General features: G+C 45.8%; 1 protein-coding gene across 2 annotated transcripts in view; it reads right to left on the minus strand.

Annotated features, from left to right (window-relative positions):
* Positions 1 to 27,246, minus strand: part of XYLT2 (xylosyltransferase 2) — a 165,122-nt gene that overhangs the window by 53,708 nt on the left and 84,168 nt on the right. For both annotated transcript variants that reach the window (XM_078654466.1, XM_078654465.1), the window contains exons 5-6: positions 15,107 to 15,187; positions 13,830 to 14,046 (exon numbers count right to left, since the gene is read on the minus strand). In XM_078654466.1, the coding sequence (XP_078510592.1) occupies positions 13,830 to 14,046; positions 15,107 to 15,187 (298 nt within the window). The remainder of the gene's footprint in view (positions 1 to 13,829; positions 14,047 to 15,106; positions 15,188 to 27,246) is intronic.

Below are 27,246 nucleotides of genomic sequence, written 5' to 3' on the forward strand. Positions count from 1 at the left end.
AAGGAAGAAGAAGAAGAAGAAGAAGAAGAAAAAGAAGAAGAGAAAGAAGAAGAGAAAGAAGAAGAGAAAGAAGAAGAGAAAGAAGAAGAGAAAGAAGAAGAGAAAGAAGAAGAGAAAGAAGAAGAGAAAGAAGAAGAGAAAGAAGAAGAGAAAGGAGGAGGAGGAGGAGGAGGAGGAGGAGGAGGAGGAGGAGGAGGAGGAGGAGGAGGAGGAGGAGGAGGAGGAGGAGGAGGAGGAGGAGGAGGGGGTGGGTGGGTGGGTGGGGGTGGGGGTGGGGGGGTGGGGGGGTGGGGGGGGGGGGGTGGGTGTGGGGGGTGGGGGGGTGGGTGGGTGGGTGTGGTGGTGGGGGTGGGTGGGTGGGTGGGTGTGGTGGTGGGGGTGGGTGGGTGGGTGGGTGGGTGGGTGGGGGTGGGTGGGTGGGTGTGTGTGTGTCTCTCTCTCTGTGACGGTGTTTGAGTGAAGCTTGCATTGCTGTTGCCTGTGCTGTACCTGCTCCGTGTGTGATGGAAGCTTGCACTGTTGCTGCCTGTGCTGTACCTGCTCCGTGTGTGAGGGAAGCTTGCACTGCTGCTGCCTGTGCTGTACCTGCTCCGTGTGTGAGGGAAGCTTGCACTGCTGCTGCCTGTGCTGTACCTGCTCCGTGTTTGAGGGAAGCTTGCACTGCTGTTGCCTGTGCTGTACCTGCTCCGTGTGTGATGGAAGCTTGCACTGTTGCTGCCTGTGCTGTACCTGCTCCGTGTGTGAGGGAAGCTTGGACTGTTGCTGCCTGTGCCTCACCAAGATTTGTGTAAGTAAATGGAGATGGAGGGAGAGAGTTGGAAGAGAGAGTGAAAGAGGCAGAAACGTGGAGAGTAAAAGAAAGAGCGAAGGAATCTGTAAGCTGAGAGATGTGGCATAACAGAAGGCTTGGTAGTGCGGGCACAGCTGCTTGGGGTATCTGCGAGATTTGTGTAAGTAAATGGAGAGGGGGGAGAGAGTTGGAAGAGAGTGAAAGAGGCAGAAACGTTGAGAGGAAAAGAAAGAGCGAAGGGATCTGTAAGCTGAGAGATGTGGCATAACAGAACGCTCGCTAGTGCGGGCACTGCTGCTCGGGGTATCGGCGAGAATTGTGTAAGTAATTGGAGAGGGAGGGAGAGAGTTGGAAGAGAGAGTGAAAGAGGCAGAAAAGTGGAGAGGAATAGAAAGAGAGAAGGGATCTGTAAGCTGAGAGATGTAGCATAACAGAACGCTCGCTAGTGCGGGCACTGCTGCTCGGGGTATCGGCGAGAATTGTGTAAGTAATTGGAGAGGGAGGGAGAGAGTTGGAAGAGAGAGTGAAAGAGGCAGAAAAGTGGAGAGGAATAGAAAGAGAGAAGGGATCTGTAAGCTGAGAGATGTAGCATAACAGAACGCTCGCTAGTGCGGGCACTGCTGCTCGGGGTATCGGCGAGAATTGTGTAAGTAATTGGAGAGGGAGGGAGAGAGTTGGAAGAGAGAGTGAAAGAGGCAGAAAAGTGGAGAGGAATAGAAAGAGAGAAGGGATCTGTAAGCTGAGAGATGTGGCATAACAGAACGCTTGGTAGTGCGGGCACTGCTGCTTGGGGTATCTGCGGGAGGGTAGGCCCTATCACGTAGTTGGGTCATTCACATCACTACACGGAGTTTTGTTTTCTTTATCACAATTTTTTGATCCCCTTTACTTTTACGGTTGGCAACTGCTGATGATGATACAGTGGGGAGTCAAGCGAGTACCAGTTTGACACATCCTCCATGGTGGTTGCTCCCGTTAGGCGTTGCCAATCCCCCTCCCCTTTTTTCACTAGAAAAGGGTTGAGGGACGGTGAAGTACAGCACCAGGGATTAATGGGCACACACACATATGGCTTTAGGAATGTATAGTTCAAAGTAAATGTGACAATAGACACTGAAACTAGTAGTAGGAGCTAACACATCCACTACTAGGCTTATCTCAATTTATAGAAAGAAAGGGATAGTTCACCTTGCAATAAGGTCAGGCACATTGTTCAGAGCTGCCTGTGCTGTACCTGCTCCGTGTGTGAGGGAAGCTTGCACTGCTGCTGTCGGTGCTGTACCTGTTCCATGTGTAAGGGAAGCTTGCACTGCTGTTGCCTGTGCTGTACCTGCTCCGTGTGTGATGGAAGCTTGCACTGTTGCTGCCTGTGCTGTACCTGCTCTGTGTGTGAGGGAACATTGCACTCTTGCTGCCTGTGCTGTACCTGCTCTGTGTGTGAGGGAAGCTTGCACTGTTGCTGCCTGTGCTGTACCTGCTCTGTGTGTGAGGGAAGCTTGCACTGTTGCTGCCTGTGCTGTACCTGCTCCGTGTGTGAGGGAAGCTTGCACTGTAGCTGCCTGTGCTGTACCTGCTCCGTGTGTGAGGGAAGCTTGCACTGCTGCTGTCGGTGCTGTACCTGTTCCATGTGTAAGGGAAGCTTGCACTGCTGTTGCCTGTGCTGTACCTGCTCCGTGTGTGATGGAAGCTTGCACTGTTGCTGCCTGTGCTGTACCTGCTCTGTGTGTGAGGGAACATTGCACTCTTGCTGCCTGTGCTGTACCTGCTCTGTGTGTGAGGGAAGCTTGCACTGTTGCTGCCTGTGCTGTACCTGCTCTGTGTGTGAGGGAAGCTTGCACTGTTGCTGCCTGTGCTGTACCTGCTCCGTGTGTGAGGGAAGCTTGCACTGTAGCTGCCTGTGCTGTACCTGCTCTGTGTGTGAGGGAAGCTTGCACTGCTGCCGCCTGTGCTGTACCTGATCTATGTGTGAGGGAAGCTTGCACTGCGGCTGCCTGTGCTGTACCTGCTCCGTGTGTGAGGGAAGCTTGCACTGCTGCTGTCGGTGCTGTACCTGTTCCATGTGTAAGGGAAGCTTGCACTGCTGTTGCCTGTGCTGTACCTGCTCTGTGTGTGAGGGAAGCTTGCACTGTTGCTGCCTGTGCTGTACCTGCTCCGTGTTTGAGGGAAGCTTGCATTGCTGTTGCCTGTGCTGTACCTGCTCCGTGTGTGATGGAAGCTTGCACTGTTGCTGCCTGTGCTGTACCTGCTCTGTGTGTGAGGGAAGCTTGCACTGTTGCTGCCTGTGCCTCACCAAGATTTGTGTAAGTAAATGGAGATGGAGGGAGAGAGTTGGAAGAGAGAGTGAAAGAGGCAGAAACGTGGAGAGTAAAAGAAAGAGCGAAGGAATCTGTAAGCTGAGAGATGTGGCATAACAGAACGATTTGCAGAAAAGTGGAGAGGAAAAGAAAGAGCAAAGGAATATGTAAGCTGAGAGATGTGGCATAACAGAAGGCTTGGTAGTGCGGGCACTGCTGCTTGTGGTATCTGCGAGATTTGTGTAAGTAAATGGAGAGGGGGGAGAGAGTTGTAAGAGAGTGAAAGAGGCAGAAACGTTGAGAGGAAAAGAAAGAGCGAAGGGATCTGTAAGCTGAGAGATGTGGCATAACAGAACGATTTGCAGAAACGTGCAGAGGAAAAGAAAGAGCGAAGGAATATGTAAGCTGAGAGATGTGGCATAACAGAAGGCTTGGTAGTGCGGGCACTGCTGCTTGGGGTATCTGAGGGATTTGTGTAAGTAAATGGAGAGGGGGGAGAGAGTTGGAAGAGAGAGTGAAAGAGGCAGAAACGTGGAGAGTAAAAGAAAGAGCGAAGGAATATGTAAGCTGAGAGATGTGGCATAACAGAAGGCTTGGTAGTGCGGGCACTGCTGCTTGTGGTATCTGCGAGATTTGTGTAAGTAAATGGAGAGGGGGAGAGAGTTGTAAGAGAGAGTGAAAGAGGCAGAAACGTTGAGAGGAAAAGAAAGAGCGAAGGGATCTGTAAGCTGAGAGATGTGGCATAACAGAACGATTTGCAGAAACGTGGAGAGGAAAAGAAAGAGCGAAGGAATATGTAAGCTGAGAGATGTGGCATAACAGAAGGCTTGGTAGTGCGGGCACTGCTGCTTGTGGTATCTGCGAGATTTGTGTAAGTAAATGGAGAGGGGGGAGAGAGTTGTAAGAGAGAGTGAAAGAGGCAGAAACGTTGAGAGGAAAAGAAAGAGCGAAGGGATCTGTAAGCTGAGAGATGTGGCATAACAGAACGATTTGCAGAAACGTGGAGAGGAAAAGAAAGAGCGAAGGGATCTGTAAGCTGAGAGATGTGGCATAACAGAACGCTTGGTAGTGCGGGCAATGCTGCTTGGGGTATCTGCGAGATTTGTTTAAGTAAATGGAGAGGGGGGGAGAGTTGGAGGAGAGAGTGAAAGAGGAAGAAACGTTGAGAGGAAAAGAAAAGAAAGAGCGAAGGTATCTGTAAGCTGAGAGATGTGGCATAACAGAACGCTCGGTATTGCAGGTACTGCTGCTCGGGGTATCGGCGCGATTTGTGTAAGTGGGTGACTGAAGCAGAGTGGGTGAATATATATGTCTGATGCTTGTGGATGTCTGATGCTTGCATGTCTGCTGGGGTGCAGGGTCAGTACAAGTCAAGCTCTAAGTTGGTGTGTGTCAGAACTGGTTGCCTCGGGGCCAACGAAGTCTGTTGCGAGGCGTGGGGGGCAGCCTTTGATGTGCGAGAGAGCTGCCGTGAAAGAAGTAAACAGCAGGCATGTAATTAGGGGGGAGGAGAAGTCGCGCTGGGGTGAATGGAGGGAAGGCAGAGAAGGGGAGGGGGGATGAATGCGAAACGGCGGGCAGGGGAGGGGGTGAGCGGCATGAGGGTGTGAAAGCAGCAGGGGCCTGGAGTGCGGCTAAGATAACTGAAGAAACGCGACACGGCAGGCAGGGGAGGGGGCGGAGCGGGGGTGTGGGAGGAGTGCGGCTGAGGGAAAATACATGCAAGCAGGCGGCTGGGGGCATGTGCACGCGCTTTTAAGCTCAATGCACATGCGCATTAAGCTTGTATTTCACGGGCACTGCAAGGAATCGCCACGATTCCTTGCAACGTGGTTAAAGACTGTTTAAGCCCCAATAGTCTCGCAAGCTCGATGCGCATGCGCATCGACAGGCGAGACCTAAAAACTATTCCTCGTTTAGGAAGTGATAGAGGAGAGTAGGCAGCGGACCACTGCTTCCCCAAAGTCTGTCTAACAACTACAAAACGGAAAGATGTCCAAAAAGGACATCTTCGCCTTTGCAAATGAATTACCACTTCCTCTGAAGTTTTGATAACATTGCAATGGCTTTCGGAACAGTTTTAGTTGGTTAAATATATATATCACAAACCATGTGATTGTACAAATGGTAGCGTTTATAACCGTAAAATGGTTTCGTACATCTGGCTGCAAATACCTAAATATATGCCAACTTAATTGTCGAGAATTTTGGGCGTTCTTTGTTGAAGTAATACTGCAATGCACATAAAATAATTGCCCTGTCCAAGCTCCAATTTTATGCTTTGTTGAAGCGGACGCTTCGATGCATAGAACATAGCGACAGATAAGGATCACTGTAAAAAAACAAGCATTGGAAATGCAATAGGTCTCGCACCATTAGAGTTAGTGCTTTTAGAATTGTTTATGGGTTTTTTTGTAAATGTTTAGCATTTTTGTTTCCTGTAGCCAATGCGAAAGTATTACAAATAAAAAAAGCCATAAACATTTCTAAAAGCTCTAACTGAAATGGTCTGAGAACTATTGCACTGTGTGAGGGTGAGTGAGGGTGAGTGAGGGTGAGTGAGGGTGAGTGAGGGTGAGGGTGAGTGAGGGTGAGTGAGGATGAGGGTGAGTGTGGGTGAGTGAGAATGAGGTGTTGTGGGTGAGTGAGGTGTTGAGGGTGAGGCTGAGGCTGAGGTGTTGAAGTGTTGAGTGAGAGTGAGGGTGAGTGAGGAGTTGAAGGAGAAGTGTTGAGGGTGTGTGTGTGAGGTGTTGAGGGCTAGTGAGGGTGGGGGAAGTGTTGAGGATGAGTGAGGGTGAGTGAAATTGAGGGTGAGTGAAATTGAGGGTGAGTGAAATTGAGGGTGAGTGAGGTGTTGAGGGTGAGTGAGAGTGAGGTGTTGAGTGAGAGGTTGAGTGAGTGTGAGTGAGGGTGAGGGGTTGAGTGAGGGTGACTGAGGGTGACTGAGTGTGACTGAGGGTTAGTGAGGGTAAGTGAGGGTGAGTGAGGATGAGCGTGATGGTGGGTGAGGGTGAGTAAGAGTGAGTGAGGCTGAGGGTGAGGGAGGGCGAGGCATTGAGGGTGAGTGTTGGTGAGGTATTAAGGGTGAGTGAAGGTGAGTGAGAATGAGGGTGAGTGCGGGTGAGGGTGAGGCGTTGAGGGTGAGTGAGGGTGAGTGAGGGTGAGGGTGAGTGAGAGTGAGGGTGAGTGAGAGTGAGGGTGAGAGTGAGGGTGAGTGAGAGTGAGTGAGAGTGAGGGTGAGTGAGAGTGAGTGAGAGTGAGTGAGAGTGAGGGTGAGTGAGAGTGAGGGTGAGTGAGGGTGAGTGAGGGTGAGTGAGGGTGAGTGAGGGTGAGTGAGGGTGAGTGAGGGTGAGTGAGAGTGAGGGTGAGTGAGAGTGAGTGAGGGTGAGTGAGAGTGAGGGTGAGTGAGGGTGAGTGAGGGTGAGTGAGGGTGAGTGAGGGTGAGTGAGGGTGAGTGAGGGTGAGTGAGGGTGAGTGAGGGTGAGTGAGGGTGAGTGAGGGTGAGTGAGGGTGAGTGAGGGTGAGTGAGGGTGAGTGAGGGTGAGTGAGGGTGAGTGAGAGTGAGGGTGAGTGAGAGTGAGTGAGTGAGAGTGAGGGTGAGTGAGGGTGAGTGAGGGTGAGTGAGGGTGAGTGAGGGTGAGTGAGGGTGAGTGAGGGTGAGTGAGGGTGAGTGAGGGTGAGTGAGGGTGAGTGAGGGTGAGTGAGGGTGAGTGAGGGTGAGTGAGGGTGAGTGAGGGTGAGTGAGGGAGGGTGAGAGTGAGTGAGGGTGAGGGAGGGTGAGGGTGGGTGAGGGTGGGTGAGGGTGGGTGAGGGTGGGTGAGGGTGGGTGAGGGTGAGGGAGGGTGAGGGGTTGAGGGTGAGGGGTTGAGGGTGAGTGAGGGTGAAGGTGAGTGAGGGTGAGGGTGAGTGAGGGTGGGTGAGTGAGTGAGGGTGAGTGAGAGTGAGGGTGAGTGAGAGTGAGGGTGAGTGAGAGTGAGGGTGGGTGAGGGTGAGTGAGGGTGAGGGTGGGTGAGGGTGAGGGTGGGTGAGGGTGAGGGTGGGTGAGTGAGAGTGAGGGTGAGTGAGGGTGAGGGTGGGTGAGGGTGGGTGAGGGTGAGTGAGTGTGAGTGAGGGTGAGTGAGGGTGAGTGAGGGTGAGTGAGAGTGAGTGAGAGTGAGGGTGAGTGAGAGTGAGGGTGAGTGAGGGTGGGTGAGTGAGTGAGGGTGAGTGAGAGTGAGGGTGAGTGAGGGTGAGAGAGAGTGAGGGTGAGTGAGAGTGAGAGTGAGGGTGAGTGAGAGTGAGAGTGAGAGTGAGTGAGAGTGAGAGTGAGGGTGAGTGAGAGTGAGGGTGAGTGAGAGTGAGTGAGAGTGAGGGTGAGAGAGAGTGAGTGAGAGTGAGGGTGAGGGTGAGTGAGGGTGAGTGAGGGTGAGGGTGGGTGAGGGTGAGGGTGGGTGAGGGTGAGTGAGGGTGAGTGAGAGTGAGGGTGAGTGAGGGTGAGGGTGGGTGAGGGTGAGTGAGGGTGAGTGAGGGTGAGTGAGGGTGAGTGAGGGTGAGTGAGGGTGAGTGAGGGTGAGTGAGGGAGGGTGAGGGAGGGTGAGGGAGGGTGAGGGTGAGTGAGGGTGAGTGAGGGTGAGTGAGAGTGAGTGAGGGTGAGTGAGGGTGAGTGAGGGAGGGTGAGGGAGGGTGAGGGTGGGTGAGGGTGGGTGAGGGTGAGGGAGGGTGAGGGGTTGAGGGTGAGGGGTTGAGGGTGAGTGAGGGTGAAGGTGAGTGAGGGTGAGGGTGAGTGAGGGTGGGTGAGTGAGTGAGGGTGAGTGAGAGTGAGGGTGAGTGAGAGTGAGGGTGAGTGAGAGTGAGGGTGAGTGAGGGTGAGTGAGGGTGAGTGAGGGTGAGGGTGAGAGTGAGTGAGGGTGAGGATGGGTGAGGGTGAGGGTGAGTGAGGGTGAGTGAGGGTGAGGGTGGGTGAGGGTGGGTGAGGGTGAGTGAGGGTGAGTGTGAGTGAGTGTGAGTGAGAGTGAGTGAGGGTGAGTGAGGGTGAGGGTGGGTGAGGGTGAGGGTGAGTGAGAGTGAGTGAGGGTGAGGGTGGGTGAGGGTGAGGGTGGGTGAGGGTGAGTGAGGGTTTTCTCTGCAACTGAATATTCTCTGTTTCTCACCCAGTGACTGTGCGAAGGGAGCAGAAATCATGTGACACACTGGGGCACCGTGTGAGATGGTAGGTTTGGATTGACCACACTTGCCACATAACGTAACATATTATTGGTAACTAAAAAAAGAAAACATGTTCTAACTTAGATCAAAATAATACTGCCAGAGAATGTGCTGCAAAATGTCACAACATTTTACCTTCTTGCACATTAGGTATATAACCACGCTGCTGGATTCAGTCCTGCATTGCCGCATAATCCTAGTGGCTCTGCCCATGGTAAATCCGAGTAGTGATTCGAGGGGTTCTACTTATGATGATGAAACCCGTATTTTGAAGGGACTCGTGAGTCATTTCGCATATTTCAAGTGTTGCAGCTGCATTTCTGTTTGAATGAAAGGTCCTGGCCTCTATAGACCAACGTGCTTTGTTAGCGCTGATGCAAGTCTGGTGGTCTGTGATTTGGCTATTTAAAGACCTGTGTAGATTGGCCGTTATGTCTGGATATATGTAACATGTATTGTGATATAGAATTTGGATTGCCAATTGTTGTTTTCTACAGTGCGTTGTCCAAACATGTTACATACACAGCACACTGTAAACAAGCCAGTTTACACCTCTTCCAAAACACAAGTTGCTATTTCACTCTCCGCCTCGACTGATGCCACGGGCTAGGGGTGCGTTATTTTGGGAAGCTTGTGGCGTTTTGGCAAAAAGTCTTAAATAGGTAAAAAGATAAAAAGTTCTGTGCGTTTAAGCGTTCGCCGGAAAACGTGTACTTTACCGAAACTATTAATATTGCCCAAGCTATTTTTCTCAACGCAAAAACACTTTCCTGCATTTTAAAAATGTTGCAGGAGATTTTTTTGGGGTGTCGCAAACATGCGTTTTTTTGTGCGCGAGTACACTAATTTGTCACTCATGTCGCTCAAGCGCATCGGAATGACCTCATTTTCAAAGTGGCAAAAAAAAAATATAGGAAGCATGACGTGTATACGGTTTAATTGAAAAAAAAAAAAAGATGACAAAACAACACAGCCAGCTGCGAGAAAATATTCCACCATACAGGTAAGTGTGGGAGGAAAACGTTGACTGTTTGAAAAACGCGTGAATTTTATGATGCTAGGTGAAAGTAAATAACTGGCTAATTTTTGGCAAACCCCTGCTTCTGTAACAAAAATCAAACCCATCCATATGACAGATTAATTAAATTATTCCTGGTGCCCGTTTTAAGGAGAAAAAATAAACAAAAAAGAAGCCGGAGGGAAGAGAGGGGAGGGGGGAGGAGAGCGAAAGGATCGGAGACACGGCGACACGGCGGGTAAAATAAACAAAAAAAAAGCCGGAGGGAAGAGAGGGGAGGGGGGAGGAGAAATGCGACACGGCGGGAAGGGGAGGGGGCGGAGCGGGTCAAATAAACAAAAAACAAGCTGGAGGGAAGAGAGGGGAGGGGGGAGGAGAAGTGCGACAGGGGAAATGCGAGACGGCGGGAAGACGGACATGCACGCGCCCGTGACTTTTAAGGTCAATGCGCATGCGCATAAGCTTAATGCGCATGCGCATTGACCTTAAAAGTCACGGGCACTGCAAGGAATCGCCACGATTCCTTGCAGTGCAGATAAAGAGTGGATAACTCGCAATACTCTCGCCTTGCTCGATGCGCATGCGCATCGACAGGCGAGACCTAATGACCTAATAATTATATCACAAGTATTATGAACGAGTGATAAGACATGATAACAAGAAGGACAGGATCACAACTGAGTGTAAAGTTTTGTATATTTTGCCAACACATACTCAACTTTTCTAAATTGACCATCAGATGGAAGGGATTCGATGGTCTGTCAACTTTGTGGAGAACAACATAAATTAAATGGTATTATGCTTCGATTGTCAGAGAGGAATAAAATGCCACTGATGGATATGATGTTAAAGTAGAAAGTGACACAAAAAACTATACTGTTTAAGCAACTTAACAAGTTGAAATGAAATTAGAGTTCATTTGACTCCATGGATATGCAATAACCATAATCCAAGTGGGGTCACTTGCCAGATCTCTGGGTTAAATGTATACTGCTGCGCAAATTGTGGCCCTCAGCGGACTCCCGCTATCCACAACAGCACCCTTAAGAGCCTCCCTGAACGCTGCCGCGAGACTCATTACTGGCTCAAGAAAACACTCGCATATATCCCCAGACTTAAAGTCTCTGAAATGGCTGCCTTTTGAAGCCAGAATACAGCTAAAAATTGCTGTTATGACACACGCGGCCGTGCACCACAAGGCACCCAACTACCTCGCTCAAACGTTGTCTATATCAGGAGGTTCGAGATCCAATAGAAGTACAAAAAATCTACTCCTGAAACCTCGTAGATTCCGGAAAGAGAAAACATACAAGCGCTCCTTCTCAGGAATGGCACCCAGGATCTGGAATGCGCTCCCTCCTGAAACCAGGCTTATCTCCTCCACTGCACTCTTCAAGAAAGAGGTGAAAACTATCCTTCTGGCCAAGATCTCCTGAACCTTATAGGTGCTGGATCAGAGACTCTGCATTGCTCTGCATCACTGCTCACCTTGTCCTTTGGCACTATACTTCTACTTGATGGGGGACACTATTACGCTACTCTCTTAATACCGACCAATATATGTTACACTTTGGCTTACTGATTCACTCTCCCGATGCCCCCACTCAGTGTTCTTTATACACTAAGACATTGGTATAAGCCATCCACACACCCAAGGTGTACCTGAACACCTCTGTAGTGGGATCAATGACTGGTGCCGTCTTATATTACTTGTTTACCTGCTTGTATATTGATATGTTGTATGTATGTTATTATTATCCTACCATGTCAGTGACTATTATACTGCTTCCATTATCTCTGTTCATTCCTACTGCCCCTACCCTGTCTTTGTGAAGCGCTCTGATATCTGTAAGGATCTTGTTCGCGCTATATAAAAACTTTGAATAATAAATAGTGTACCCAAGTCAGAAGCTGGTAAAAGGCAAAAATGTCTGTCTTCATGATGGAACTTCCGTGCTTTGGTACACTCTGTTTACCCTGGTAAAGGAAACCATTCACACAGCATATTCATTCACCAGTCTTCCATATCACAACCACACAGCACAGGAGAAGTAATGATCTTCCTCAGTAATGGAGGATGGAACGAGATTTCCACAAGAAAGCCAGTCAACTACCTTTCGATGGTACATGCATACAGATACAAAAAATAAAAAACACGTGTACCTGCATATGAAGTCAGATGCCCCCAACCATCTGTCTCCCACACCCTGATTGAAGAAGGACTTTAGTACCCTCCCCCATGGGTGAAGGTATGCTTTAAGTGCATTCCAGTTCAGAAGAGAACTCTGCTTGGCTGGTGGACCCACAAAAACGTGAAAAATCTCCAAAATGGTCACAATATTGGGTGAAAACAGAATTAGTACATCAGATGGGGTAAATTAAAATCGAAAGAGGATAGTGGCACAGCGCTCTGTACAGTGTTTCGTTCTTAACACTGCATTAAGTCTGATGCTTACATGTAGTAGTAACCTCACCTCCTTGAGGACTGGGCAGGACAGAAATACACTCGTGAAAAAGCTACATTCACAAAAAGTGCACGACTCTCACAAGGACACAGAATCACATACTTATCTTCACCCAACTCTCACCCATATTTAATTCTCCTGAAATACTAGGTTCATTTCCATAACCCCATCATCCATAACACACACTTATTAGAAGTGTCTACTTTCTTCATCATTTTTAACTGCAGCTAAAGCAGGACCATTCAAGAGTTGAGATGAAATCACCAGAAAACATCTGCAGTAGTACCAACTTAGGGAACATAATGAAGGGCTTACCAAGTACTAGCTCTAATGCAGGCGTCTTAAACGTAGCAATCGCGAGCCATCAGAAGCTCGCCTACTCCCTGGGTGCAGCTCGTGGCCTTGTAGGTTCACTGACAAGGCTGCAGTATATAAGGGACTGTATTGTACGTTTAGATGTACATTTTACCTGTAATATCATTTCCTTGTAAATTAGCTCTTGCCTGCACTCATCCAAACCAGCTGGTACAAGCTCAGCTGAGGGACAGCCAGATACGCATTTCATAATCCAGTCATCACACAGTACTGCGCTACCTACCTTGCCCCAGTGGCGTAACTTTCTCTGTCACCACTATAATAAAATGTTACATTTGCTTCTGGGCCTAGGTTCCATCTGTTGCACTTCAGCTAGGAAGTAGGACCCTCTCGACAGCACTCATTATTCTTAAGGGACTTTTTCTTTCGTCAGACTGTCAGACTTTCCACCTTATCTCACATTACCTTTCCAGTGCTGAGGAGAACTGGCACCCCTGGTGTTTTCTGTTATTCTCAGTGACATGGAGTACAGAGATGCTGCCATGTCTGTGCTGTGGAGACGCATACCTGCTGGCGTCGGTAAGTGGCTACGCGCCAAGCAGTAACACAGCCAGTGTGCAATGGGCCCAGTGCAAGGAAGAAAATTCAACCCCCCCCACTCTTTCAATTAACAGTTGCTCTGCCTTTAGCAGTGCACAATGAATTTCAATGATCAGAAGTAGTACAGAAAAGTTTGGAGACCACTGTTCTAATCTATCAAAGACATCTGTCCATGATTGAGACTTTGTTACACTGCCATAGTAACCCATGATCTAAATAACCTTTAAAACAATGAAAAGCCAAACTAGAGAAAGCTAGTAACAAGCTGGAACACATCATTATTAGCAGTTCCGATTTTCCGAGGGTGTCTTTAACAGTAGGTGCAGCAGCGGTTTCTACATTTGGGAAGGAGAGCGTTGCCTCCCCCCTCCCACCCCCCCAATTTCCCCCGCTACTCAAGAAAAAAAAATGGCAATGAAAATATTTCATTGCCATTTTATTTTTTACCGTTGTGCGCATTTCAGTATCTCGCCTGCCCATAGACATACAGGACGTGTCCTCAACAGGAGAAGTGGCTGGCTGGATGCTCCAAAGTGAGCATGTCACTTTGGCCGGATATCTGCACCGGCCAAAGTGACATACGCACTTTGAAGCTTTCCACCCAGCTGTCTTAAGACAGATGGGTGGAGACGAAGCACAGGCCAACGAGGCCTGAAGAAACGTCTAGCCAGCCCACTCCATCCAATCCTGGCGCTGCTCTCACAGCTTGAGAGCAGCGCCGGGATTGGTTAAGGGAGATGGCTGGGCCCATGCTGCAGAAAAGAAGAAGATCGGGACCGGAGCGCGGAGTGCAGCCAGTTAAGTGGCTTATTTTCTTTTTTTGTGATATATTTTCAGCAGTGGCTTGCCCGTCCCACCACTCCAAATAGCAGGCAGCCACCACTGGGTAGGTATAAGAGATGAAGAACTAAACAAGGAGAAAAGTATATTTCTCTACAGATAGGTGTACGCAGGGAAGTATCCACAGGGAGGACAGAAGGAAGGGATCCAGCAGAGAAGCGCAGACAGCAGGACTCAAGGCAGGAGTATATATGTAAATCCACTGCAGGGAAGCAAGACAGCACAAAGAGCTGTACTCAACAAGGAGTACCACAGAACTAAAAGGGAACTATTCATTTACCGAGAAAAGCAGAGGAGCACTCCGATAACACAAGCAGACTTACTTCTGCAGGGAGAAGCGTGTAGGTGTAAAACTGCCGTAGTTGAGCCACCAGTTCATCCTGTGTGTGGATTACATACTCCACAAAGGTCCGCGTCAAAGCAAACCAATCCGAGCCGCCATCCACAACTATGCCCTCTGGGATCTGCCGCTCCCCCAGGCGCCACATATGGGAATCACACTCATGGAAGAGACGGTCCAGGCCCTGCTTTTTAATAAACCTGAAGAAAAACATAAGTAATAAACACAGGGTGAGAAACATGCTGAAGAGAGGAACTAAAGCATTACATTTCAGAAGGGAGAACAGCAACGCACTGGGCAGGGGTAGGAAGCAGTAACAGAGGACAGGGGGAGCAATGGGACACAGAGGGTCTGGGGCGGAGGGATTTGAGTAGCACAGTGAAGGATAAGGGCTGGAAACCAATGAGCAACGGGGAGGGAGGGTAGCCAACCATCAGGCAAGGGGAGGGGAGCCAACTACTGAACAAGGAGAGGACTGAATAAAAGGCATAGGATGGGGAGACGCAAAGACAGTGTGCAGGGTGGAGATGCAGAGACGGTACGGGGTGGAGACGCAGAGACAGGGTACGGGAGGAAGACACAGAGACAGGGTACGGGGTGGATACGCAAAGACAGTGTGCAGGGTGGAGACGCAGAGACGGTACTGGGTGGAGACGCAGAGACAGGGTATGGGGTGGAGACGCAGAGACAGGGTACGGGGTGGAGACGCAGAGACAGGGTACGGGGTAGAGACACAGAGACAGAGTACGGGGCAGAGACACAAAGACAGGGTACGGGATGAAGACGCAAAGACAGGGTACCGGGTGGAGACGGAGCGGGAGGAGGCGTGAAGAGAGAGCATCTGGGAAGGTGCAGACACAGGGTGTTGGGGGGCTTGTAAACACAGGGCAGCTGAGGTGCATAAAAAGGGAACAGTGAGGAAAGTGGTGGCAGAGAACAAAAGTGCAACAGGGGTGTGGAAACAGGGCAGAGGGAAGGAAAGGCACCAAGGAAGGAAAGAGCATTGGGTGACGGGTGGGATGATGCCCAGACAGAGGTCAGGGAAGCGGTATATGCAGAGGAGATGGAAGAGGTCCAGTGAAGGAAGATGCAAGTGGAAAGAAGAGGCCCAACGCGAGGAGAGGAAAGAAGTACAGGGCGAGAACATGGAAGAGATCCACAAGGAGAGAAGGAAAAGCACAAGGGGAAGGAAGAACCCACGTAGAGGGAAGGAAGCCTCAGTGGATAGATGGCCATAATGTACCACTGGGATGCTTTTACCTGGCGTTGTCTCTGCCATGGGACTTAAGAAAGTTCTTGTCTCTGTACTTCGTAAGGAAGAGCACCAACTCGTCATTGGGCCTGGACAAGAGAAAAAAAATAACTTAAATAGAACAGCAGAGGGAACAAAAGAAGACTGAACCATAACCAACCCGCTTTTCCTACCAATCTGACCAACATGATGCACATAAGACAATAGGTAGGGCAGGTGTCTCCAACGCGTAGCTCATGAGCTGCTGATACCTCAGAGCTTCCTAAAAGTAGCTCTGCTCTATGCAGCCCACACTACTAAATTAGTTTTTGCTTGATTACATTAACATTTGTATGTAAAAACTGATTGAAAAGTATGCATTCAAGACGGAAAAAAAATTTGCATTTTCATAACTCATAAGTTGTTTGGAGAAAAAAACTGTTGAAGTTCCAAAACATATTTAGAGCCGATATTAGACTGGTAAATAATGCAGCACTGGAGAGACTTATTAGTAACACTATTCCCTTGATGCCAAGGGCATTTCAGCTATGGCTGTTATGTGTTAATCAAGCAGAGTCATTTCCCATGGAATAAACGTCTAATTAACATTGCTGCTGGCAACCCTGACGAATGCATTGAGGTGCCCACTGTTCTTCCATATGGTGGCTACAAATGTAATCTTGTCTCATGTGGTCACATTTACAACACTAATAATTATATTCACTCAGGACGATTTTCACTCTACATAGGCAGCTCTTATTACAGAAAAGGATGAAGACCCTTGAAATAGCCGATTCTTCCTCCACGAGATAGCTAGTTCTTTGTCTCCCGTTCAAACTGGAACAACTAAGTATGTATCAGTTCCTGTGCCAGATAGTTCAGAACAGGTAAAAGTAAATTAAGGAAACCCTCCAGCCAAATGAGTTCAAATACTGTAAAGTGATACAATCAGGCTACTAGGGATTTCAAACAAATAAAGAAAAGTATACCCAATAGACTTGGAAAGAGTAGAGTAAAATCCAACAAGTCCCTCACATTAAATTTTTGTTGTTGTTCACATTCAAGGACAAATCGCTATGTAAAAAGACAAGAGATTGGGGGTCTTTGTAAGTTTACTATCTATATATCAAGATACTATTTTAATGAGAATGAGCAAATGAAAGAAAGGTTCCTGCAGGGAGGCAAGGTGGGTTCATACTACATTGAAAGGTAGGCGAGACGGGCATTTGTGTAAAAGAAAATAAACCCCCCATTCATAGACTACACATGATACACTTGCTCATCCACAGTATAGATCCCAACTCTTAGGGACTAGGGTTCACCTTCATCCTTTCTTAACGGCCAAGAATTCTGCAACTCCAAGCCTGTCACAAACTGCAGCTAGCCTGGGGATGGCAACCCATTGAAGCTACAACACTAACGAACAGAACAAGCAATGAGAAACTAAGAAAAAATGATACAGAAAAGACTACCCTGCCCACACTTCAAAGTACTTCAACTCAAAGATCACTAAGATCCACTCGAGCCTCACAGCCTACAGACATAAAACAAGGTACGCATTCCTTAGATATCACATCCAACACAATATTGACTGATGGTATAGACAACCAATCTAAAAACAGGGAGAAGAAGCCCATGACGAAGACCTTAGGACGGAAATACGGGAACAAGAAACGTGAATTCCGAATTAGGAAGACGAGCAACTCCAATAGGACTCCCCAGACCCTGAGAAAAATGATAGAGCTCCAAACACAAATTAGATACGTGTCGCTTGACTTATTAAGCACCCTCCAGGCGGTAGACAAACTTCGGGATATCACAGAGAACACTCATACCAAAGTCGAACAAATCTGTGAACGACTATAAATCTCAAAAAAAAAAAAAAGATCAATAACATGGCAATGCCGTTAGCATATAGACAAAATCGACCCGAGAGAAATCAGAAATATTTAACGGAAGAAGAAATCCTTTCCTTACTTCGGGAATATGAGCCGTCGGCCAACACTAGGGAGGAAAATAATAAAACAGTACCGATAGATGTCAACAGAATATCTAGACTGAATAAAAGGAAACCTAACCTTAACAATCTTCATAGAGTCCAACTAATCAATGACTCGCAAAAATCAGAACACAAACATAACTGGGAAAACACTAAAATGTCTACTGCTCAACTGTCGGTCAGCAGTTAAACATGCTTCAGACATAGCCGATCGCATAATTAATCAGGAAATAGACGTAACAATCCTTACAGAAACATGGCTATCAGAATCCTCGTCCCCGGTTATGGATCTACTGGTGCCCCCTGATTACAATATTGTGAGACTTGAGAGGCTAAAAAAGACAGGAGGTGGTATAGCCTGCATTCACCGATCGGACTTGGAAGTTAGCCAAATACAATCCGATCCTCTAGATTCATGTGAATACCTAGGTATCAGTATAAGATCAATCAACAATCAAAGATGCAACCTGCATGCCTTTTATCACCCCCCCAGGTAATAATAATATGACCTTCATAGACCAATTAATGGAGATCATCACGGCTAACTCTAACACTGAAATAAATAACATATATCTAGGAGACTTTAATCTACATTGGAACGACAACAACGACAAACAGGTCAATGCTCTCAAAGACTTTCTATCGGAACTAAATCTCTCACAATCATGCATACAACCTACTCACTCGAAAGGAGCTTAATTGGACTGGGTAATCTCAAAAAAAGATAATACGACAGTCCTCTCAATAGATCCGTGCGACTGGTCAGACCATCATGCCATAACCTTCCTGATACCCACATGGAGGAAGACAAAGACAACACAACCTATGAAAAGCACAAGATAGATGCGAGATTCCAGAGATGCAAATATGGAACTACTAATTGAAAGATGCGAGAAAGACCTACACCAATCTCAAAACCTGCAGAATGTAAAATGATCTAACTAATCACTACTCTTCTACAGTAACAAAAATAGTCAACGACATCCTGCCTTTAAAACTGAAAAGAGTTAGAGAAAGTTAAAAACCCTTGGTTCAATGGGACACTGAATGAAGACAGGCGAAAACTGAGATTGGCAGAAAGAAAATGGAGTCAAAAACAAGAAGGAGCTTAGAGGGTAAAGCTAGTCAATAGGTCGCCCTCCACTCAATATGCAATAAATACAAAACAAGACCTAGACTATTAAAGCACTTGAAAAATTCCACCCTTATTTAGGATATTTCGTTTGTTGCTTTCTATTTGCAAACCTTACTCCCCTTTCTAAGTATTGAATGGGGTAGCCGATATACCTAAGGGTAGTGCTATATTCAAACAGTTGCCTGATTCTCATACAAAACTAAAATACAGTTGTGAGTCCAATCATGCCACACTTAATCTCGTGTCCAACATATATAGTGCTAAACCGAAAAAAAGTGTGCAAGAGCGAGAAGGCACCTCACGGGCGCACCACCAAACGGGGACCTGACTGGTACTCGCCAGGACAGCCCTGTTGTCATCATCGGTACCATCAAGCTCGAAACAGAAAAATAGTGTCCAAACACACAAAAGATTTGTGGAAAAGTGCAGTGAACATAAAGCAAAAAAAGTGACCAGTACAGTGTCAGTCAAAACATTAAAACACTCATACTACAACACAGACAGTACAATTTTATTCAGTTTCTTGTGTTGTGTATGGAAGGATAAAAAGAAAAAAGTAGATGTGGTTATCACCTATTTAACCACTCATACTTTTACTTGCCGACATGTTTCATTGCCTTTTAGGTTTTAGGCAATTTCATCAGGGCATCATATGTATTAAAGCCACTGCAAATGGACCCAAACGTCTTCACAACTGTAAAAACATAAAATCCACACCAATGTAGTTAACCCAGGCACTTAGCGCGTGTCTACTCAGTATACCACATATTTGACCTCCTGATAATTACCCTCATTTGGCCATAGGTGCTCCTACCAGCCGGGTGGAACAAGGTTGTTATTTAAAATGACAGGAAAATCGCCATAAGTCGATTATTCACTCCTCCCCTTCGAACTACTGGAAGTGATAGCAAAGTTCACTCGTTAGGCAATTGCACAAGTACCTACCTATACGTGATGCAACAATGTAGATACAGAGCCCTCCAAGTTAATAAAATGGACACTCGATAAACACACAGCACAGTCTAGCTACGCTTAGTGCCTCCCAATAATTGAAGGCGATCCGTCTTTATCACGCTCGGTGTGTCTCTCACACACACCCCGAGCTACGGAGAACGCCACCTCAATACTTCTATCGCCAATTGGACGACCATACCCCTTACCGGATGGTGGAGGATCGGCAGCCGTATCTCAGCCCATGCATGTTTACCGTTGGGAAGAGGGAAGTAATTGTAGTGCATTGCACGGTCTCGCGTAAACACGCGTCCGCCATCTTAGATTGGGCAAAATCCTATTTCCATTAATGTGAAATGCTCGACGAGATCTAAATCACGCGAGATTTTGGCTCGTGATCTCGATCTCTCTTTTTCAGGGATCAAAACATTAAAACTTTATGCAACTTTACGTAGAAAATCCAGCCTCACTTATAGTTTTCAAAAAATGAATAAATGTGCATGTTGGAATCACCTGTTAGTTACATAGTTAGCCTCAACCCGGAGTCCCAACAATTTTTTGCATCCTCATGGATTTTTTAATACATACAATCGAACCCTTTTGTATGTTGCTATTTTGGACCACATAGACTTGAGCGTCAATATCCAATGGATACAGTACAGTTTTATCTGCACTAAAATGAGTGAAACTCCATATACACCCAAGGGAGGATGTTCCCCGTGCAATTGATAAACCCCTTATCTCTAGAGGATCCAATATTTGTATATGTACTGATTTAAACATATATACATGAACCAACATGGATTATAACATGCAGTGTTTAGAGTATATGTGTAACCTCATACAAATGCCAAAGAGACTCATTTCTGATGGGGGGTTCAGTGTATCTTGTTCCACTCCAATAAATCGTTCAGCCCCACTTTATCTGATTCCTCTTGAAAAATCCATTTGGTTTCTTTCCTAGCTAACAGGCGTTCCACTGAATGTGTGTCTCCTGTCACTTTCTCCAGCACCAACCACTTAAATGCATGTTTATTCGTGTGACAATGTTGCACTAGTTTAGTTGTCAGCTTTCCAGATTTTATAGTGCTAAGATGTTCTTGAATGCGCGTTTTTATTTTGCGCGTCGTGAGGCCTATATACTGTAGTCCACATTCACAGTTAAGTTTGTACACCACATTTGTGGTGTTACAGTTGCTGAACTGTCTTAGCTCCCATTCTCTGCCTGACTGTAAGGTGACCCGGGTCGTTTTTTCGGTAAGGTGACACACAGAGCAAGTTCCACAGGGATGGTGACCTGTGAGATGTGGTTTACTGTTTGCTCTCGGTGTTTGTACCCGAGTATGTACCAATTTGTCTTTTAAATTGCTGGTACGTTTAAAAGCAAATGTAGGCTGTGGCATTTTGAAGTCTTTGTTGGAAAGAATCGCCCAGTGTTTTCGTATTGACGGTCTAATTTTAGAAGCCAACGGGTTAAAAGTCATGACTACGGGAAGGCAGTCCTTTCTTTCTTTTTTGTTGACTTCTAACAAAGCACTACGTGGTGTATTTAAAGCTCTCTTTTTAGAAGTTTTGATTGTTCTTGCAGGATATTGTCTTTGTAGAAGTTTCTCTCCCAGCACTTGTGATTGTTCCATGAAATTCTCTGTGGTTGAACAATTTCTCCTGTGTCGGAGGAATTGACCCACCGGGAGATTATCCCTGAGGGCCCGTGGGTGGTAAGACTGGTAGGATAATAATGAGTTCTTATCCGTGGGTTTTTGATGAACGCTCGAACTGAAGTTTTACGACTATTGAATGTGAGGGCCAATTACCAACCGCTAGTACATGATCCCACTCCAGATTTACAGAAACAAATTAAAAAACTGGTGGCAGATGCTAAAGAGAAAAAATGGATTTCGAGCAAAGAGGCAGAATTCCTGGTGAACACGAATCCCAGGATGCCTGCATTTTATATTCTGCCGAAAATCCACAAGCCTGCCCGGCCACCGCCTGGCAGGCCTATTGTGTCCGGGATCCAATCTATCCTTGAGCCCTTGTCTCAATTTGCAGACTATTTTTTACGAGAATCCGTAATCACTCAAAGGTCATTTGTAAAAGATACCATGGACATCTTGAATGTGATTGGGGAAATTACCTTTGATCCCACCCGCGAAATACTGGTTACCATTGACATCGAATCCCTCTACTCTTGTATCCCTCAGGACGCCACACTGGTGGCGGCAGCGAGGGCCCTGAGGGACCAAGAGTGGTTTTACGATGCTCCACAAACATTTGTACTTCAATGTATTGAAATAGCACTTACCCGGAATTTCTTTTGCTATAAAGACAAGATGTACTTACAAACTACGGGGACCTCCATGGGAGCTACAATGGCCCCGAGTCTGGCCTGCATTTATGTAGGCCAGTTTGAAGAGCACATCATCTACCCTACCAGCAATCCCTTCAGAGACCATGTGCGTCTCTGGAGGAGATATATAGATGATGTGCTCTGTATTTGGACTGGAGAGGAGACTACTCTGCTGGAGTTTCTTAATTGGCTTAATTGCCAGGATCAAAGCCTAAGATTCACTTGGTCCTACAGTAGAGAGTCTGCTGTGTATTTAGATCTGGACATCACAGTGAAAGACAAAACTTTGACCACGAGCGTTCATCAAAAACCCACGGATAAGAACTCATTATTATCCTACCAGTCTTACCACCCACGGGCCCTCAGGGATAATCTCCCGGTGGGTCAATTCCTCCGATACAGGAGAAATTGTTCAACCACAGAGAATTTCATGGAACAATCACAAGTGCTGGGAGAGAAACTTCTACAAAGACAATATCCTGCAAGAACAATCAAAACTGCTAAAAAGAGAGCTTTAAATACACCACGTAGTGCTCTGTTAGAAGTCAACAAAAAAGAAAGAAAGGACTGCCTTCCCGTAGTCATGACTTTTAACCCGTTGGCTTCTAAAATTAGACAGTCAATACGAAAACACTGGGCGATTCTTTCCAACAAAGACTTCAAAATGCCACAGCCTACATTTGCTTTTAAACGTACCAGCAATTTAAAAGACAAATTGGTACATACTCGGGTATAAACAAACACAGAGAGCAAACAGTAAACCACATCTCACAGGTCACCATCCCTGTGGAACTTGCTCTGTGTGTCACCTTACCGAAAAAACGACCCGGGTCACCTTACAGTCAGGCAGAGAATGGGAGCTAAGACAGTTCAGCAACTGTAACACCACAAATGTGGTGTACAAACTTAACTGTGAATGTGGACTACAGTATATAGGCCTCACGACACGCAAAATAAAAACGCGCATTCAAGAACATCTTAGCACTATAAAATCTGGAAAGCTGACAACTAAACTAGTGCAACATTGTCACACGAATAAACATGCATTTAAGTGTTGGTGCTGGAGAAAGTGACAGGAGACACACATTCAGTGGAACGCCTGTTAGCTAGGAAAGAAGCCAAATGGATTTTTCAAGAGAAATCAGATAAAGTGGGGCTGAACGATTTATTGGAGTGGAACAAGATACACTGAACCCCCCATCATAAATGAGTCTCTTTGGCATTTGTATGAGGTTACACATATACTCTAAACACTGCATGTTATAATCCATGTTGGTTCATGTATATATGTTTAAATCAGTACATATACAAATATTGGTTCCTCAAGAGATAAGGGGTTTATCAATTGCACGGGGAACATCCTCCCTTGGGTGTATATGGAGTTTCACTCATTTTAGTGCAGATAAAACTGTACTGTATCCATTGGATATTGACGCTCAAGTCTATGTGGTCCAAAATAGCAACATACAAAAGGGTTCGATTGTATGTATTAAAAAATCCATGAGGATGCAAAAAATTGTTGGGACTCCGGGTTGAGGCTAACTATGTAACTAACAGGTGATTCCAACATGCACATTTATTCATTTTTTGAAAACTATAAGTGAGGCTGGATTTTCTACGTAAAGTTGCATAAAGTTTTAATGTTTTGATCCCTGAAAAAGAGAGATCGAGATCACGAGCGAAAATCTCGCGTGATTTAGATCTCGTCGAGCATTTCACATTAATGGAAATAGGATTTTGCCCAATCTAAGATGGCGGACGCGTGTTTACGCGAGACCGCGCAATGCACTACAATTACTTCCCTCTTCCCAACGGTAAACATGCATGGGCTGAGATACGGCTGCCGATCCTCCACCATCCGGTAAGGGGTAGGGCCGTCCAATTGGCGATAGAAGTATTGAGGTGGCGTTCTCCGTAGCTCGGGGTGTGTGTGAGAGACACACCGAGCGTGATAAAGACGGATCGCCTTCAATTATTGGGAGGCACTAAGCGTAGCTAGACTGTGCTGTGTGTTAATCGAGTGTCCATTTTATTAACTTGGAGGGCTCGGTATCTACATTGTTGCATCACGTATAGGTTAGTACTTGTGCAATTGCCTAACGAGTGAACTTTTCTATCACTTCCAGTAGTTCGAAGGGGAGGAGTGAATAATCGACTTATGGCGATTTTCCTGTCATTTTAAATAACAACCTTGTTCCACCCGGCTGGTAGGAGCACCTATGGCCAAATGAGGGTAATTATCAGGAGGTCAAATATGTGGTATACTGAGTAGACACGCGCTGAGTGCCTGGGTTAACTACATTGGTGTGGATTTTATGTTTTTACAGTTGTGAAGACGTTTGGGTCCATTTGCAGTGGCTTTAATACATATGATGCCCTGATGAAATTGCCTAAAACCTAAAAGGCAATGAAACATGTCGGCAAGTAAAAGTATGAGTGGTTAAATAGGTGATAACCACATCTACTTTTTTCTTTTTATCCTTCCATACACAACACAAGAAACTGAATAAAATTGTACTGTCTGTGTTGTAGTATGAGTGTTTTAATGTTTTGACTGACACTGTACTGGTCACTTTTTTTGCTTTATGTTCACTGCACTTTTCCACAAATCTTTTGTGTGTTTGGACACTATTTTTCTGTTTCGAGCTTGATGGTACCGATGATGACAACAGGGCTGTCCTGGCGAGTACCAGTCAGGTCCCCGTTTGGTGGTGCGCCCGTGAGGTGCCTTCTCGCTCTTGCACACTTTTTTTCGGTTTAGCACTATATATGTTGGACACGAGATTAAGTGTGGCATGATTGGACTCACAACTGTATTTTAGTTTTGTATGAGAATCAGGCAACTGTTTGAATATAGCACTACCCTTAGGTATATCGGCTACCCCATTCAATACTTAGAAAGGGGAGTAAGGTTTGCAAATAGAAAGCAACAAACGAAATATCCTAAATAAGGGTGGAATGTTTCAAGTGCTTTAATAGTCTAGGTCTTGTTTTGTATTTATAGAAAGAAAATGGAGACAACACCCAGCATCCCCGGAACTGAAATCACTCAGAAAAATCAGAAATGAATACAATAAAAAGATCGTTAACTCCAAGAAGGAATTTATTAGATCTGAATTGGACAACGCCAAAAACAGACCAAGGAAATTATTCGAGATCATTAAACAACAATCAAATAAGCTGGCAAAATCTGCCCAAGAAATCACAAAAACACAACTAAGCTGCGAAGAATTCTCAAACTTTTTCACCGACAAAGCAAACACGCTGGAAAGAGAACTCAAGAATGCAGCAGACAACCTGGAACTCCATACACCATCATTGGACATTACCACAGCGAAAACGGTGGATAATTTGATAAAAAATAAGGCACAATGGGACACTTTCAAAATATTGGATCAGAATAGCATTGCCAAAACGCTATCAGACATCAAACCCAATAATCACTACAATGACCCACTACCTGCAAAATGCCTGAAAGAAATCTGCCACACGGTGATTCCTATATGGACAAAAATTGTAAACGCCTCCCTATCCCAGGGGAGCCTTCCAGAACGTCTAAAAACAGGTCAAGTAGTCCCATCATCAAAAAACCTACGGCGAACGCAGCAGATCCAAATAACTACCGCCCAGTAACGAACATTCCTCTTCTTGCCAAACTAATTGAGAAATGTGTGCAAAATCAACTGTGCCAACACATCGACAATTTCTCACTATTGGATGAATGCCAATCGGGATTTAGAACAGGACACAGCACGGAAACGGCGATTTTACACATAGGTGATGATGCACTTCAGGCATTAGATCACAATCGATCTGGTCTGCTTATCCTACTTGACTTGTCTGCATTTGACACGGTTAATCATGTAAATCTACTGAACAGACTTCGTGAAAGGATGGGAATATCTGGCAAGGTTCTGAGTTGGTTTGAATCCTTCCTACAGAATAGAACCCAAAGATTTCTGGTAACCAAACTCTGTCACCCTAAAGCCCTAACGCAATTGGAGTTCCACAAGGATTTACATTATCTCCCTCACTGTTTAACATGTATATCGAACCATTAACAGATTCTCCGAAATGCCAAAATATCCTACCACATGTACGCGGAAGACACGCAGATATATATTAAGATCACATCACTGGAAGACATCAACGTAATGAACGAGGCCCTAAAAATGACGCTAAAATGGTTAACTATTAATCATTTGAAGCTAAACGCACATAAAACAGAATTCTTACTTATCTCGCCACAAAAGAATCAATCAGAAGTGAAGGAATGGTCCAAATTGATCACAGCGCTAAATTGCACCCCCTCCCTAGTGGACTCAGCAAAATCACTGGGGATCACATTGGATGAAAACCTCGACATGAAAGCCCACATCAAAGCAATGGCAAAAAGCGCCCGTTTTCATCTGAACTACTTTAGAAAAATGAAACCATATTTAACTGACGCGGACTTAAAACAAGCAGTGCAATCACTGATCATTTCGAGGCTTGAATATGGAAGCACTACATTGGCAGGACTACCAAAAATATCCACTGCACCATTAAAAGCATGCCTCAATGCAGCAGCAAGACTTATCTCAGGATCGAGGAAATTCGACCATATCTCCCCTCATCTGAAAGCTTTAAACTGGCTACCGTACGAAGCCAGGATACAGCTAAAGATGGCGTGCATCACCCACAAAGCACTTCATTATAATACACCCAGGTACCTTGCTCAAAAAATTGAAATATCTGGAGGAAACAGACCAGCTAGGAGTGCCAAGGAACTGGTGCTGAGACCACCTATCTTCAGAAAGAAAAAAACCGACAGAGCATTCTCAGGAGCAGCCCTAGAATCTGGAGCTCACTTCCCCCGAATATCAGAAAAATTCCAAACTCAGCAATTTTTAAGAAAGAAACCAAGTTATTTCTAATGAGTAAATACCTCCCATAGTCTTTTCTCTAGGCGATATCTCTACAACTCAAAGACGACCAAGATGTTCCATTAACTGGAGTTTATAGAAGACAAAGGAAAAGACACTTTAAACGAGCATATAGAGGAAGACTTTATACTCCTTTCATAGTTATTATCGAACCTACCTCAAAACTTTGTTTTATTCGTTATAACCTTGTAACCCTAGTAAACCATTGTGATAGTATACCTAACTAAAACTGCATAAGGTAATCTAGCTCTTGTAATGTGAAGCGCTATGATTACCAAGGGTCTTGTTCGCGCTATAGAAAACTGTATAATAAATAAATAAATAAATAAATACAGTGTCAGCAGCTTAACATTTTGGACAGCGATGCCTGTCAGTCATTGTTAAATACAAGGATACGCCTTAAAAATCAGCAAGTATGACTAGTAGGAAGGAAGCACCTTTTAAAGTGTAGCGGTATGCAAGAGTGCTTTACAAGACCTTGCTACCAAATTGAAATTAAGTCGATCGAATCCTCTGTCGGATTTGTTTGTGACCAAGGCATATGTAACCCTTCTCTTTCATTTTTTACATTCAATATATATTCTGTATACAGATACTGGTCCACGTAGTTGCACAACATCAAGTGCAATATCAGATTTAAGATCAGGATGGATAGATAGATACTACCCAACTGGAGAATCACAATTTGAACTGGGAAAACATCAAAACAAGCTTACGCCACTTTTATATTTAGATGTAGAAACACTTTGTCTACCTTAAAGGTGGTCACTAGAGTGCCCATCATTCCAAATCTCCGAGATGTCACACAG

Source organism: Lissotriton helveticus, chromosome 7 (genome assembly GCF_964261635.1).
Source record: "Lissotriton helveticus chromosome 7, aLisHel1.1, whole genome shotgun sequence".
NCBI lineage: Eukaryota > Metazoa > Chordata > Amphibia > Caudata > Salamandridae > Lissotriton > Lissotriton helveticus.